The sequence below is a fragment of the Silurus meridionalis genome, chromosome 9 (genome assembly GCF_014805685.1).
Source record: "Silurus meridionalis isolate SWU-2019-XX chromosome 9, ASM1480568v1, whole genome shotgun sequence".
Taxonomy (NCBI): domain Eukaryota; kingdom Metazoa; phylum Chordata; class Actinopteri; order Siluriformes; family Siluridae; genus Silurus; species Silurus meridionalis.
In genome coordinates this window covers 14,849,969-14,865,054 of record NC_060892.1, presented here as the reverse complement: position 1 = coordinate 14,865,054, position 15,086 = coordinate 14,849,969, and the positions used below count along the sequence as shown (strand labels likewise).

Genomic DNA, 15,086 nt, shown 5'->3' with positions numbered 1-15,086 from the left:
TGACAGATTATTTTTAATAAAACACAAAATATCCATTTTGTCTGAATATTTTTACTAGTGCTCTGTAAACTAATACAAAAAAAAACTAAAATGGAGGCTTACTGTGCTGCTATATTATACTATATTATTAACATGAAATTATACTCTCTACTTTTTAATATTTAGTACCTGCCTATTCAAGACTGCACTATTTTTAATTAGGCTACTATATGGTTTATATCAAAAAAATAATAAAATACAATAAAAAAAAAAAAAAAACACAACTAAATCTGTTTTAAATTTACTGCGATGTTTTCTAACATTAAAACTACATTGATTTTCAAAATTATAGACTGGAATGATTCAGCTGAGGTTGAGGAGCCAAAACAATAATTCACGCCCCATGCTGACAGTGCTAACATTCCTTTTTTCCATTAAGGACACCCTCAGCAATCCCTCTCAGCAAGGACTCTTAGCAAACGGTATGCAGAGTCTATCGTGAACAACGTTGCCATTGGCAACACGCAGCCAAGCACTTCTCAGTGCTTCTCCGTTCACAAAGTTTACTTTGGCTCGCACATTAACCCTAAGGGCAAGCATAACATTCAGCTCAATCTTTCACAAACACGTCTTATCTGCTGGGAAAAGGCACATTCCTGTCCCCTTTAAGGGACTGAAAAAAAATAAGGATGTGGGCATTAGGAGTTTATTCACAAGAGTTTTACAGCAGTGTGTGTACAGTCTTACCTGTCGCACTGCACCCACCATCTCTGCCCGGCTGGACAAACGGTTGGCGAGGCGGTGCAGCACAGCTACAGTCTCGATGAGACGCTGGTAAAACTCCCTCTGGTCTGCATTCTGCCATAGAGACACTGTGCTCTGAATTACAAACAGAAAAAAAAAGATGTAACCTTTGCTCTCTGGCCTGGGGGGAGCATGACTGCATTTACTGCAACACTAATAGACAACTGTAGTATCTGCTAAAAATTCTATTCTCACAGCTCCAACAATGAAGTTCTTATCACAGCCAAGAGACTAAAGAGTTTATTCATGCACCCCAACCCAAATTATTTACATTGCAAATTATTGAGTCACAAATAGACAGAAGGATCTAATGTTATCCACAACATGAGTAAACCCAGACAATGTCTTTGTGCATGTTGCAGGTTTTAAAACAGTTGACCACAATATTTGCTTTATTGGTTCAGCCCTGCACTGGCTATGCAGCACTAGGGGCATACAATGTGAAGTGGTGTGCCTCAAGGCTCAGTTCTGGGTCTGCTATTTAGTCTTCATGGGGAATATGCTATCCCAGAGTTTTTACATACTCTCAATACGTTCTAATGCTTTTCTTCATAGTGCTGCACTACCCAGACATAAACAGCAAATCCTGTCCTTTAGACTTCTTCCTGAAGTCTATGAGCATGTCTTTGAACAGGTGAAATACATCAAGTGGAGTGCAGTACTTTGTTTAATCTTATGACTGGGTTCTTAACATTTCAGTACATTACCTCTGGATGTCCATCATTCTTCATTTTTGCATAACTGTTCAGCTGTAAATCAACATTTACCTACCTTCAATTCAATTCAATTCATTTCTATTTGTATAGCGCTTTTAACAATGAACATTGTCTCAAAGCAGCTTTAGACAGGTAATGTGGTGATTAAAAGTAAATATGTTCTTTGTAAGTAAGTTTGTCCCTGATGAGCAACTGTGCCAAGGAAAAACTCCCTGAGATGGCATAAGGAAGAAACCTTGAGAGGAACCAGACTCAAGAGGGAACCCATCCTCATCTGTGTACCTTCATGTCTGGGGTTAATACCCATAGTGAGACCTTGCACACCCATCAAAAGGTGTGAAGAAAACTTCTCTATGAGTACTATGGGGTCAGTTGTTCCTCACTAGGCTCACCTTAATTGAGGTTTTAAAATCTTCCAGTTCCTTCTCAGCATTCTCCTCTGTAAGGTTGCGCTCCCTCTCAGCCTGTTTCAGTCTCGTGTCCAGTGTGTAGTTGTCATTGCGGAAAGCTAGAGACAGCTGCACAAAGGCATTCTACAGGGAGAGGATACATCTTGCGTCATTTGTCAGCTGAACATAGAAAAAACAATACGCACCAGAGGAAACATAGAAGTTCAACTGGAAACCAATCTGAAAGATGACAGTCATAAACAAGGGCTATCATACCTTGGATGCCATAAAGAGGTCAACAAAAAGATAATCTTGGCATTTGATAAACCCACAGTGACCTATAAACCTTCCCTGAGAATAACAATAATGCCTATTTGTTATGTCCTTTATTTTGCTCATTAGACAAAACAGCGATGTAGTTAGATGCAGAAATGTCCTTTAAGACTATTTGTTTTTATAGTTATGATCAATGCAAGATGCAGCGAATAACTAAGCTTGACTGCAAGGAGTCAAAAAACTAGCTGAGAGCAGAATACCAGTCCATGACCTTGATGAGTTTGCTAGCGTCATCCTGGGAGCAGCTCACATCCAGGCATCGAGGAATGTTTGTGCTTCTACATAGGGAACAGGAAACCACTAAGACCTTACAAATTGGTCGGTCCTAAACTGGGCTTGAGAGCGCCAAGGATTTTTCCATACATTCGTACTTTCAAAACACTTTCAAGGACACGGTGTACGAATGACCAGTGGCAAATATTGGTTACAACATCCATGACTCATCTCTGTGTAATAAAATGTTATCTTTATAATCATCCTTATAATCCCACCTCTAATAAGGTTTATGTAATAAACTCTCTATTGTTCTTCCTGTCCTACTCTGAAACACAGCAAAGCTTCAGGACCTTTGATTTACATGTGAATTCAATTTCTAGTTCAGCCTTTGTCATTTTTACATTCCAGTTGTGGACTATAAGCTTCTCAGACGTTTTTTTGATTGCATTGCTAACAGTTATAAATTACATCATATTTATAACATTGCTTTAAAGTACATCAATATTTCTTGCTGTTTCAAGAAATTCCAAAAATAGAAAGTACTTACAGGTCTAGAACTAGAACTTTCCGGTCAGGGCTCAATATATTTTAGATATGAAAACTGAACTTAACATTATATAAAAAAATGTATTAACATTAAACAGTAATGTTAAAGTACCAATGTTTGGTACCCATTAAATAGAGCTTTCCCACTTTATGAAAATGCAATTTATACCCCAGATAAGACACACGCACATAAGCAAAAGGCTACAGTTAGAAATGAGATGAGACCAACCTCGACTTCTTTCTCTGTAAGTGGAGGGGCACTGAAACAAAGGGCATGGAGATTTAGATTGGGGTTTTAATGATACAGATGAAAAATATCATATAAAGATTTTGTAATGTGTGAAACGCTCACCAGCCTGGTAAGCCTCTGTGTAGTTTGAGTTTGCGAAGCATCAAGTCTGATATGTTGGGCATGGCATCTGCTCTCTCTTTTGTCTCCCCATCTCCTGTGGACTCAGTTGTAGAAGATGAGGGATCTAACAGTGACAATGAAATGTGTTATTCTAATAAAAAAATACACCTTTGCTAGTGTCATAAAGTATCTCTACTGTGTGTTCGGAATGACATGCATAGACATCTTGTGGTATGGGCATGTAACTGCATGTTTTGTACATTTATTTTTGAGAAAACAATTTATAGGTCATAGCAAGATGAAGAGTAAATGCTAACCCTTACTGTAGGCCGCGCCTCGATCTTGTTCGGCTGTCTCGCTCAGATCTGGCAGCTTTGACCCCGAGATGCTCTGGTTCCTCAAGAGCTTATGTTCCTGAATAATAAAACACTTCGTGTGAGCTATTTTCTGTTACTATTTGGCCATATAAGACCATCAAATAAACGTCTTCTTTTTTTATTCCAAAGATCTAAAATCTTAAGTGAGCTATAAATAGCAAACAGGCAGTACCATGAATCTTCAGAATTACCTCCCGCAGTTTAGACAATTTCTGGGGATTCACAGGAGGCTTCAGGCTGTCAGAGTAAGAGAAGCTGTCTTCACCTTTTGGTCCCCCATTCCTCATGTTCAGAGAGCCCACCGTATCCCAGGAGACTGCTCTCATGAGTGGGGGAAAGGCCCCAATGGTCTTTATCTCTGCCGTGCATGGAGCTTGCTGCATGGCTAGCCGTGGTACGGGCTTTGCCACTCCAGTTGCCGGAGCCTGACTATCCGGGTTCTGTACTGCAGGGCCTGAAGTTGGCTTTTTTCCTCGGTCCATGGAGGCACACTGCTCTGTTGATATGATGAGTTCTTTGGCTGGAACAGAAGCGGTGTGGCGAGGGGTCAATGTGCCAGAGGAAACCTTGCGCTTCTCAGGCGATTTCCATTCTACAAGCTTCACCAGAGTCTACATGAAGGAGAAAAATGTATTAATTTGGTTTGGATATGATTTGGATACGTTTAGATATGACCCGGTCCGTAGAACAAAACCTACAGTAGAACCTCTGAATTCATTCAAATCTGCTATTTATGCTAAGCAATTTACAAACAATTATGTATGCCTCCTTGAAATATTAACATATGAGATTTTAGTCAAACTCAAACTTCACTAATCAGACTAGAGGGGGCACATCAAGAAAACTACAAACATTTTGAAAATTGCTCCCTTTCTGAGATAAAGTCTCTAGCCTTATAGCTATTCTGTTGTCTGATGAGCTGTCTTCAGCTAAATAATTGCCATAAACATATATGAGTGGATAAAAAACAACAGCTCAACAGATAAATAGTAATATGTGATGAGAAGCTAGACTGACCTCCTGCTCAGGCTTATTTGCTTCCCCGTGGTCACGCACTGCAGGTACCTCCAACCTCTGCCCAAATAATCAATCATTAATTTTAAAGCAAATCAACAAAAGACATCTTAAGCTCATCTTATGTGTTGTAATGACTTTGTGAATTCCAGACAACCAACCTGGCTTGTGGATGGGCTTGAAGGAGGATTTGCTAGAACCTCTGTAGATAAATGCAGAAAAAAAACAATCATTTACACAATGATTTTATATTAAATACATAATAAATTTTAACTAGTGAGCTGTACCCTACAGCATCTGTACCTATTTGTGCTGGTGCTGAGAAGGAGCTGCTTCTCGAGGGTACAGGAGAGGAGCCTGGAGTCGGGTTAGGCGAGAGAGCTGAAACGGAAATCCGATGAATGCTAAGTGAACATAAATTTGCATGCATGACTAATGCTTTGAGCTTTAATGTTTTGCATGTAATGCTAACTGTACAGAATATACAGTTATATTTATTGAAACCAGGAGTTTAGTAAAATTCTGCATGGCAGAGTGGACTGAAGAGTGGAGTAACGCTCACTGATATGGCAGAAATATTCACATCACGATACTTGAAAATTTACATAATGAGTAATAATAATGGGGTTAGTGAAAAGGCATAGGAAAAACAGTTGGTTCAATTAAATGTATATTTAAATAATAGAAAGAATCGAAAAAATTGTGTCTTAATTAATAGCAATATCCATTTAGATTACACACTGGTGTGGTATAAAATGATACACAGGACAAATCCATCGTTCACTTTCTCTCTTTTATGGTATCAGCTCAGGAGCTGCATTTGGGCGTTATGTAAAAACAGATGAAAATGTTTGTAATTGTTGTTTATATGTTGAAATTCACAGTGAGTAAATGCTTATTTAGTATTAATGGAAGAGAGTCTGTTGTGTCAAGGCTTTGGAACAGTCAGTAGGTTTTCTGCAGGTTACAATTAGTATTTTTTTTTTTCTCCACTAACATAACATGTTTTTTTTTTCCAAGAACAAGATAAAAAACAAAAGTGAGAGAGAAAAACATTTTTTTATAGCCCCTTCAACAAATGACAACAAAAATTTACTTTTTTTTTGTGGTAAGATGGCATTAAATGCAAGTATAAATGTATTACATTACAATATGTTGGCTGTACATAAATTGCTGTGTTATAAGTGAAAAGGAAACACTTCAGAATGTGCCTTTATTGGAAATGAAAAAAAAAAATCTGGAGCAGTAACAGTTAATCAGCTTTGCAATTCACATCATCACACCATATTTTATTGTTGTCCTTTAATAGCATTTCCTGACTGTTTTATCTTTATACTATAAGCTTATGGTTGGGTTTAGAGCTGACATCTAAAAAGCTGAATGCATGCGATCATTACGGTTACCTGTAGGAGACTCTGTGAGGCTACACGTAGATCGACGTCCCCTCCGGGTCAGGAAACGATCGCTCACTTTCTTTGCCTCCTCTAGCAGCTCTAGGTTCTTCTGCCGGTCCTCATCAGACAGCTGCATCTCTGGAAGCTCATCTTTTACCAGGTCTATCACGTAACCATCATTATCTGTCACATATATACACATACACACACGTAAACATGCACACTTTCCTAATGTATTATGCCAAAAGACACTAATCAGAGCTTCATCACCACCACCACCACCATCTTAGTCCTCTGCATTTGTTTCCCCAAAATAGCCTCACAGCTGGACTCTCATGTTTCCTACTTCTACAATGACCAAATATAGACAATTACAAGGGCCTGTTCCAAATCTGTAAATGCTGGAGTTGTAACTCAACCTGGAAATGCATTCTGACTTTGAGTCCCAGTTTCAGTAATCAGACCAGTTAGTTATAAGTAAAATAAAACCACATATTCAACATGAGACAAACTTTGGGATTAAGCTTGCATAACATACCTACTGTTGTGATTGGTCCAGAGGAGCTGGAATTCCTTGCAAGACGAGGTCTCGGACTATGTGGTCTGAGATGGAAAAAATAATATATATAGATTAGATTAGATTCAACTTTGTCATTGTGCAAGGTACATGTACATAGACAATGAAATGAAATATATACTGTATATAAAAATGTATATAACAGTTGTAGGTTGAAGGAATAAAGTGTTAATGGAAGCTTGAATAATAAAAAGGTAAACCTGGCTTCCTTTAATGGCCTTGGCTCCTGCTTGTTGACTTGTCTCGGCAGAACGATAGCAGGAGGCAACAGGGTTACATTCACTAGTTTGGACTCAACTGGCATAACCTGAAAAGTGTAAAAACACAATCTAAAACACAATTTATAAAATGCTACATTCTCAAGTCGCACAGCTTGGCCGATAGCATTGGCTGTTAAATTTTTATGACTGGTTGGTTTATGGTTTAATTTAATGTTCTCAGTTCTAATTTATTACCATTTTTATAGTAACAGCTACATTTACAGGGACTTGTATGGCAAACATTCTACACAGTTCAATTCTAAGCAGATAAAAACATGTTATTTGCCAAAATGTTGACAAATTGTTTTAACACATGATCCTCTAGTGTCAGTGCTTGCAACAGTCAGATTTGCATCAAGAGAAAGTCTTCAGGGTTTCAAGAGCAAGTCTTGTGTTTTGTGTCAGCCACACACAAAATCCAGGAGAGCTTGGGATTTATAGTGTATTAAACACAGAGACAGAGAGAGAGAGAGAGAGAGAGAGAGAGAGAGAGAGAGAGAGAGAGAGAGAGAGAGAGAGTAGTATTTATAGTTTCTAACAAAAACTTTTCAATCATTCTTTAACAAAATAACTAGAAATGACACGTTTATTAATAAATAAAAAAAAAAAATAGGTGTAGTATAGAACTCTAAAAAAACCAAGCAATTTTGGAGTGGCAACAGTCACTCTGCTTATCAGATGACCATGATGATAATTTTTCTAGAACGGCAGGTGTTTGTGACATTAAAGAAAAAAGCAAGGGCCATTCAAAGCACACCATGCAGGAAAAAATCATGTTTTTGTGTTTTTTTAGCCAGCATGTACAAACTCTATTCCAGAAAAGTTGGGACACTGTACAAATTGTGAATAAAAACAGAATGCAATGATGTGGAAGTTTCAAATTTTAATATTTTATTCAGAATACAACATAGATGACATATCAAATGTTTAAACTGAGAAAATGTAAAATTTTAAGGGAAAAATAAGTTGATTTTTAATTTCATGGCATCAACACATCTCAAAAAAGTTGGGACAAGGCCATGTTTAAAACTGTGTGGCATCCCCTCTTCTTTTTATAACAGTCTGCAAACGTCTGGGGACTGAGGAGACAAGTTTCTCAAGTTTAGAATAGGAATTATGTGGTCTGGCATTGTCATGTTGGAAAATGCAAGGTCTATCCTGAAAGAGACGATGTCTGGATAAGAGCATATGTTGTTCTAGAACTTGGAGATACCTTTCTGCATTGATGATGCCTTTCCAGATGTGTAAGCTGCCCATGCCACACACTCTAATGCAACCCCACACCATCAGATATGCAGGCTTCTGAACTAAGCGCTGATAACAACTTGGGTTGTCCTTATCCTCTTTAATCCGGATGACATGGCGTCCCAGTTTTCCTAAAAGAACTTCAAATTTTGATTCGTCTGACCACAGAACAGTTTTCCACTTTGCCACAGTCTATTTTAAATGAGGCTTGGCCCAAAGAAAACGTCTGCGCTTCTGGATCATGTTTAGATATGGCTTCTCTTTTTACCTATAGAGTTTTATCCGGCAATGGCGAATGGCACAGTGGATTCTGTTGACTGACAATGTTGTCTGGAAGTATTCCTGAGCCCATGTTGTGATTTCCATTACAGTAGCATTCCTGTATGTGATGCAGTGCCGTTTAAGGGCCCGAAGATCACGGGCATCCAGTATGGTTTTCCAGCCTTGACCCTTATGCACAGAGATTGTTCCAGATTCTCTGAAACTTTGGATGATATTGTGCACTGTAGATGATGATAACTTCAAACTTTTTGCAATTTTTCTTCTGATATTGCTCCTCTATTTTTTGCCACAGCATTGAGGGAATTAGTGATTCTCTGCCCATCTTGAATTCTGAGAGACACTGCCACTCTTAGAGGCTCTTTTTATACCCAATCAAGTTGCCAATTGATCTAATAAGTTGCAAATTGGTCCTCCAGCTGTTCCTTATATGTACATTTAACTTTTCCGGCCTCTTATTGCTACCTGTCCCAACTTTTTTGGAATGTGTAGCTCATGAAATCGAAAATGAGCCAATATTTGGCATGACATTTCAAAATGTCTCACTTTCAACATTTGATATTTTATCTATATTCTATTGTGAATAAAATATAAGTTTATGAGATTTTTAAATTATTGCATTCATTTTTTATTTACAATTTGTACAGTGTCACAACTTTTTTTTTCGCATCTGGTTTGTAATACAGTGGAACCCACTTATCTCGACCTCGATTAACTAGACAACCCTATTAAGTCGACGTTTTTGAAGTGGAACCGCCAAATTCTCGCTTTGTCTAAGCATTTTTTTATCGGTTATGTCGCCGAACCCTGATATCTTGAGCACAAGGGGGGAAAAATTTGCCATTTAACGCCGGTTATCTCGGTGCAGCCGCAGAAGAACTCGCGGAAGTGGCGGAAAAATCAAGCCTTACAGATGCTACAGGTGTTGTATTGTATACTGGTGAATCTCTGCTGTTAGTTAGTGCACATATGCCTTTTGTTGTTAAATGTTATGCGATGAATGGGAGGTGAAAGTAGAAGCGCGGCACTGAACATCACACGGGAGAACGTGGGATGAGCAGCAAAAGCATAGAATGAACAACGGCAGGATCGATGGGGAATCCGCGATCCGATTTGGGAAGAAAAGCGCAGCCGTTGAGAGAGTGCCGGTGGGAAGGCACGTACCGGGATACGCATAAGCGATAACAACGACCGCCGTAAACCAACATATACCAACAATAACGGATGGTGAGAGGGTGGAAGTTTAAATAGGAGCTGGTGATGATGATAAACGAGTACCATATGTGCGCGATTGAAGCCGGGAGCTTCAGAGAAAGCGGCCGAGAAAGCACCTGACACGCTGAAGGCATGCACATTCTCATTTATTAACGCACATCATGTACATAAAGAAATTTCAAGCACGTTAATATATTGCCGCCATTTTGATTTTCGTTTATCTCGATCATCGGTTATCTCGATGCTTTTTGGCAACCCCCTAGGACGTCGACATAACCGGGTTCCACTGTATTTAAATTAAGAATTAATAAAATAAAAAAAATGGGTGCAGCAGATGTAGCATAGATGGAAACTTTTTTGTTTTTTTCCCCACCCAGTTTCTCTTAACTGTAAATGTTCCAGGCAACTCTTTCTTTCAATGCAGTGTGCATGAAGCGAACATCAGCATATATTTTTTTTAATGCCCATACGGCATCACAGGGCAGCATAACATGCACTGAGAAAAGATTTGGTTGGATTCACATTTGCAATCTCCAACAATAATAAAAAATCTGTTGTTCTCCAGAACTTCCACAGGAAGACAAAAACTTAAGTTCCCATGATAAAACACACACAAACAGACCTGCCTCATGGGAAAGCAGCTGACATGTGTGTCCATCAGAAGGTTTGTGACCATCTACACTTATTTCCTTTCTGCTTTAATAAATTCAAAGCAACATTTCTCATTTACAAAAGTTCAACATTCACTATACAAGGACTGTTGTATTTTTAAATCCTCTGATAATGAATAATACAGAATTCTTAATCAAGACACAGACATGACCTCCAACAGCGAGCGTAATTCTGCAATCACAGAGAAGAGACCCACTTTTATTTGTTTGTCCTTTAAATTCTTTAAGATTAGATTTTAATAGTTTAATATTGGCCAGGAGTGGAATCTTATCTTGGACATGAACTGTATGAGCATCTGTGTGGGATGTTTCTACTCTTTCAAGTATAATGCAGTGGCTTTAACAGTCAATCCTGTCTTTTTTTTTATTTTTTATTTATTTAAGACAGAGTCAATATGACCAGCACAAAGTCAAATAGGAAGCAAGAGGTCACAAAATTAGCCAAAAAGTCCAGTATGAACAGGTAAAAAGTTTGTGTGAAGTTCTGGGTGATGCAAATGGCCAAAAGTACTCTTTGGAGTAAAAGAATGGGTAAAAAAAACTTGATGCTGATCATTTGGGTCGAGTTCATGTTAATACATACTATACAATCTGCCTTTTTGGTAGCACAGTAATAATTTTTAAGAGGTTTTTAAAACTGAAAGTTAAAAACATTTTATATTTTAATTGTAAAACCTACAAAAAGTTGTTTATTTTTTATAACTTTTTATTACCTGATTTATTTTTTTTAAATTTATCTAAAGCAAAATGTACTCTTTCATGTTGTGTATGTCTCAATAAAAAAAAATGACTAAAAATAAATAAATAAATAAATAAATTCTACATTTCAGACACTTTTCCCTTCAAATCATAGCATGTGCTAAATCTTCTAGTAACACAGGTCAGCCGTTGCAGCGAGTTGGGTAGACACATACTTAATACCTATAAAATATCTAGTCTTATTTGAGTCTTATCTTCTCAGTTTCTAAATTTATTTTGGTTCACAATAGAAACAATTTTAAATCAACAGTGTAATAATAAAGAATCATACCATTTCAAGCTGATCAATCAATTTTGTCTTCTTTCAAAAATCAAGATCAAATGTAAGGTATAATTTTTCTGCTAATTTTTAAGGATCGCATTTCTCATGTAAGTGATTCACAGATAAATTTGTTCATAGCCAGTTTTAAATTGTGTGTTCTAGCTCATTATATAATCAATAGCTAATTACAGAAATGGGGAACTCACACTTATTCAAAAGAAAAAAAAAAAACATCCAAATGAAGTTTTACGATGACCAATTTTTTTCATCCAGCAAGCAGCTCTTCTTTAGCTTAATCTAAGTGGTAAAGAATAGTGTAAATACTCTAGACTTACGGAGGATGGGGAGCTGGAGGTGCTGTCAATCTCCTCGGGAGAATCTTCTTCCTCTTCAGGTACAGTGGGCATAGTGGGGGTGGTCGGAAGGCGAGAGTGAGTGCGAGGGAAAAAGGAAGGAGTGTGGGACTTTGGAGACTTTGAAGAAGCTGCTGGGTTTGCCGGAGATCCTGCTTCTTCACATTCAGCAGAGATTTCTTTCTGCATCAAGTTAACATTACACAGATTTTCAAACCAAATGCATATTCAGGTTTAGAGCTAGAGGGTGTTGTGTGATTAATACCGACAGCCTTCACATCATTCCATTTATATACAATATCCATCACTCTGCATTTACCAAAGGAGTCTGAGAGGAAATGGTTTCTCATGCAAAATTGATGGCAATATATATATATATATATATATATATATATATATATATATAGCATTCCCAGTGCAGCACACATTGTTTATAAAGTTGTAAACGTGTTTTAATTATGTATCTCAGTTACAACGTGCCGCAGAAAACAACTCTCTCATAACTTTCTCAAAGATGGAGCTCAAACACTGAAAGCCAAATCCGGAGTCTACTTCAAACTCCCAAAGGGACGAATTCCTGAACCCATTACCATCTACTTTCATTTTATTCTAAATACTACAAAGGCTATCTTTGGGTTCATGTTAATCCAAACAAAAAAGGGAGACACTGTTTCTGTTACTGTGTTTTTAAAGATGGAAAGATAGGAAGAGAAACCCAAGAGAGAATGAGTGAGACTGTTTTGCAGAAAGGTAAACGCCTAAATTAACTTCCTATAGCAGAAATCCTTTGGAGAATTCACAGGAAAAAGGAATGTGGGTTGTTACCAAACTTCAAGTAATAGCAATTAAAATTAACAAGCTGCTGTTTTTTAACCGGCTTGTGATTTTTAAATATTTACCATGGAATCATAGCAACAACCAGACAGGCTTTTTATGAACCTGAAACTCACTCTGCTTTTTCAGTTCAGGCATGCAAAGAAACACCAATCTACAATCTCTGTGGCCTTCTCTATTTTTGACCAAGTCAGTTGCCTTCATTTTTCTTAATCTTATATGCTGAAACTAAACTGGTAGCCCTTAAAAGGAAGAACAATCAGATTGTGATTATCACATTCTATCATCCAAAGAAACAGGAACATCCAAGCCTGTGGGGCATCACCGCTTACAAAAATGATGATGATAGCCGTTGAGCTGAAAAGGTCATGTACTGAACATAGAAAATGTACAGATGCAACACTGATGCAAAGCTACACTTCCCGTTTTTCTTGTTTTAATCTGAAGTTTAATCAGAACAAGGCGATCCCTTAGAGTTACACCCCCTCCACCAAATTCCCCCCTCTCCACCAACTTTCCAAAAAGTGACTTTGAATTGTACTATATTTTACAAGACTTCTTAAGCATCACGCATTCCAATATTATTGTAGGATTTTAAGAAATCGGCAGATTCAAAACAGCATCGGCATTTTACATCCAAATGCAACTTGGACTAATCAGAAAAGTCAGGCGTTTGGTACTGGATCATGTTGATTGTAAGGTTGACAAAGTTTCCTATTGGATCTATTTTTGTACTAAGCTGTCAACAGGAACTATTTAATACAAGTTCATTGGCAATTGGTAATACACTTAAATACTAATACAGTACACTCTTGGAGAAAATGATTATTCGGGAAATGATTAGCTAAATAAGGGTTTTTGAGGTTTAGTACCTATTAATGGGTTTGCCATACTGTAACTCTTTCTAACAGGAAAATTATCTACATTTCTCTCTATTAGGAAATAATCTACATAAATCATTTTAAATTTATTAATTTGCTTAACATATTTGTGTGTGTTAAAAGGCTTAGGGTATGAGGATTTGAGCCTACATGTAGGACACCAACCTTATTGTTCCCTTCTCTAAATTAATGTAAAAAAAAAAAAAAAATATTTGAATATGACATGGATATCTCTTTTGGGGAAGTTTGGGTCAGTTGTATTGGAAAAGCAAACAAAATGTTCCATGTTAGTGTGATTACAAACATAAAATCAACATAAAGGTTTGAAAAGCTTTGTGCGAGACAGTTAAAATAAATATATAAAACAAAAATGAATATTTAAGGTGGTATATTTTAAAACCACAGACTACATGTTTCATTTGGGGGGGGGAGGAATTATCAAGTTGTAAGATTCCATACTTAATAGGCAAATGTGAGAATAATTATTTACCCCACACCACAAAATAAATCAACTGATTTAAGAATACAAGAAAAAAAAATTATTACCTTTAGTGTTCCAACCAGTTGTGCAGTTTGTTCTTGACAGATTTGAACACTTCTACCTTCATATACATCAGAACCTTGTCTGTTCCCAGATTCTGAAGTGCTGCAATTTGTTGATAAATCCTTTACATTCCCATTTGTCACCTCTTTGCTTCCTGTACTTGTTCCCGATTCCTCTTTCCAACTTCTATTGCTCTCCGATGCAACTTCACGTAAAAGAAATTTACGTGTTCGGAAAATTTGGTCACACTGCTTCCGTTCTGAAGAGTCCCCTCTCTGCACGCTCTCAAAGACTTCACACTTTGTATTCTGTCCTGATTCAGAACTTGCAGAAGTTTCTAAATTTTGCCTTCTTCCTGTGTTGTCTGGTTTACAGTTGGGATATTCTTTTTCCTCTAGCTTGAGGGTTTTATTATATACAGCTTCTTCTAGGGAAACTCCAATGTTCTTCCGTTCTCCAGACTTTATTAGAAAGTCATCTTTGTCATCTGGTTCCTTTGACCTGAAGTAGAACCAGGAGGTAAATATTAGACTTGATAAATACTAAACAGGCCCTACTAGAAGCAGTTCATCATTGTGCATAATAGCAGTGGAGAACATATCCTGTTGTATTACCTAAGCAACAAAAACATGTCCTTAGACAACGTGACACATGGGCCTTTCATTCCAAACTAAAAGCACTCAGGATTTTAGCAGGAACTTGTAGAGAGCCTCTAGTAATTAATCGACGCTTCGGTGGGTGACAATGTAAACTCTGGCGTTTCTGCACAATCTCACCTCTTTGTGAGGGGATTTTACATAAACACACACGACTCATCCTGCAAGAACTGGAAGAATGTAAACACTCACCCGACTCCATTCTCCTGTGTGCCATGGCGCCTTCGCTCCTCACAGGCAACACTCTGGGAAGTTTCCGGAACAGGGTTGTGAGCAGCAGTGGATCCTCGCTCACTGCCGTTTCCCTCTGGTGGATTTTGTTTGTTAACGAGTCCCACTGGAAGATAATCCAAACAGTCAGGAACCAACATTACTTTTTGTTGCTGATGAATGTCAAACGGAATAAAATGAGACATTACACTGAAAC

General features: G+C 37.6%; 1 protein-coding gene across 6 annotated transcripts in view; it reads right to left on the bottom strand.

The window, feature by feature from the left end:
* Positions 1 to 15,086, bottom strand: part of mrvi1 (murine retrovirus integration site 1 homolog) — a 38,259-nt gene that overhangs the window by 4,505 nt on the left and 18,668 nt on the right. For 4 of the 6 annotated variants that reach the window (XM_046857436.1, XM_046857433.1, XM_046857434.1 and 1 more), the window contains 15 exons: positions 14,852 to 14,996; positions 14,006 to 14,504; positions 11,727 to 11,927; positions 6,901 to 7,007; positions 6,662 to 6,726; positions 6,133 to 6,306; positions 5,033 to 5,110; positions 4,891 to 4,931; positions 4,733 to 4,789; positions 3,907 to 4,326; positions 3,656 to 3,752; positions 3,339 to 3,462; positions 3,216 to 3,246; positions 1,892 to 2,032; positions 727 to 858 (listed from right to left, as the gene is read on the bottom strand). In XM_046857436.1, the coding sequence (XP_046713392.1) occupies positions 727 to 858; positions 1,892 to 2,032; positions 3,216 to 3,246; positions 3,339 to 3,462; positions 3,656 to 3,752; positions 3,907 to 4,326; positions 4,733 to 4,789; positions 4,891 to 4,931; positions 5,033 to 5,110; positions 6,133 to 6,306; positions 6,662 to 6,726; positions 6,901 to 7,007; positions 11,727 to 11,927; positions 14,006 to 14,504; positions 14,852 to 14,996 (2,312 nt within the window). The remainder of the gene's footprint in view (positions 1 to 726; positions 859 to 1,891; positions 2,033 to 3,215; positions 3,247 to 3,338; positions 3,463 to 3,655; positions 3,753 to 3,906; positions 4,327 to 4,732; positions 4,790 to 4,890; positions 4,932 to 5,032; positions 5,111 to 6,132; positions 6,307 to 6,661; positions 6,727 to 6,900; positions 7,008 to 11,726; positions 11,928 to 14,005; positions 14,505 to 14,851; positions 14,997 to 15,086) is intronic. The other 2 variants (XM_046857435.1, XM_046857438.1) reach the window with 2 other exon arrangements.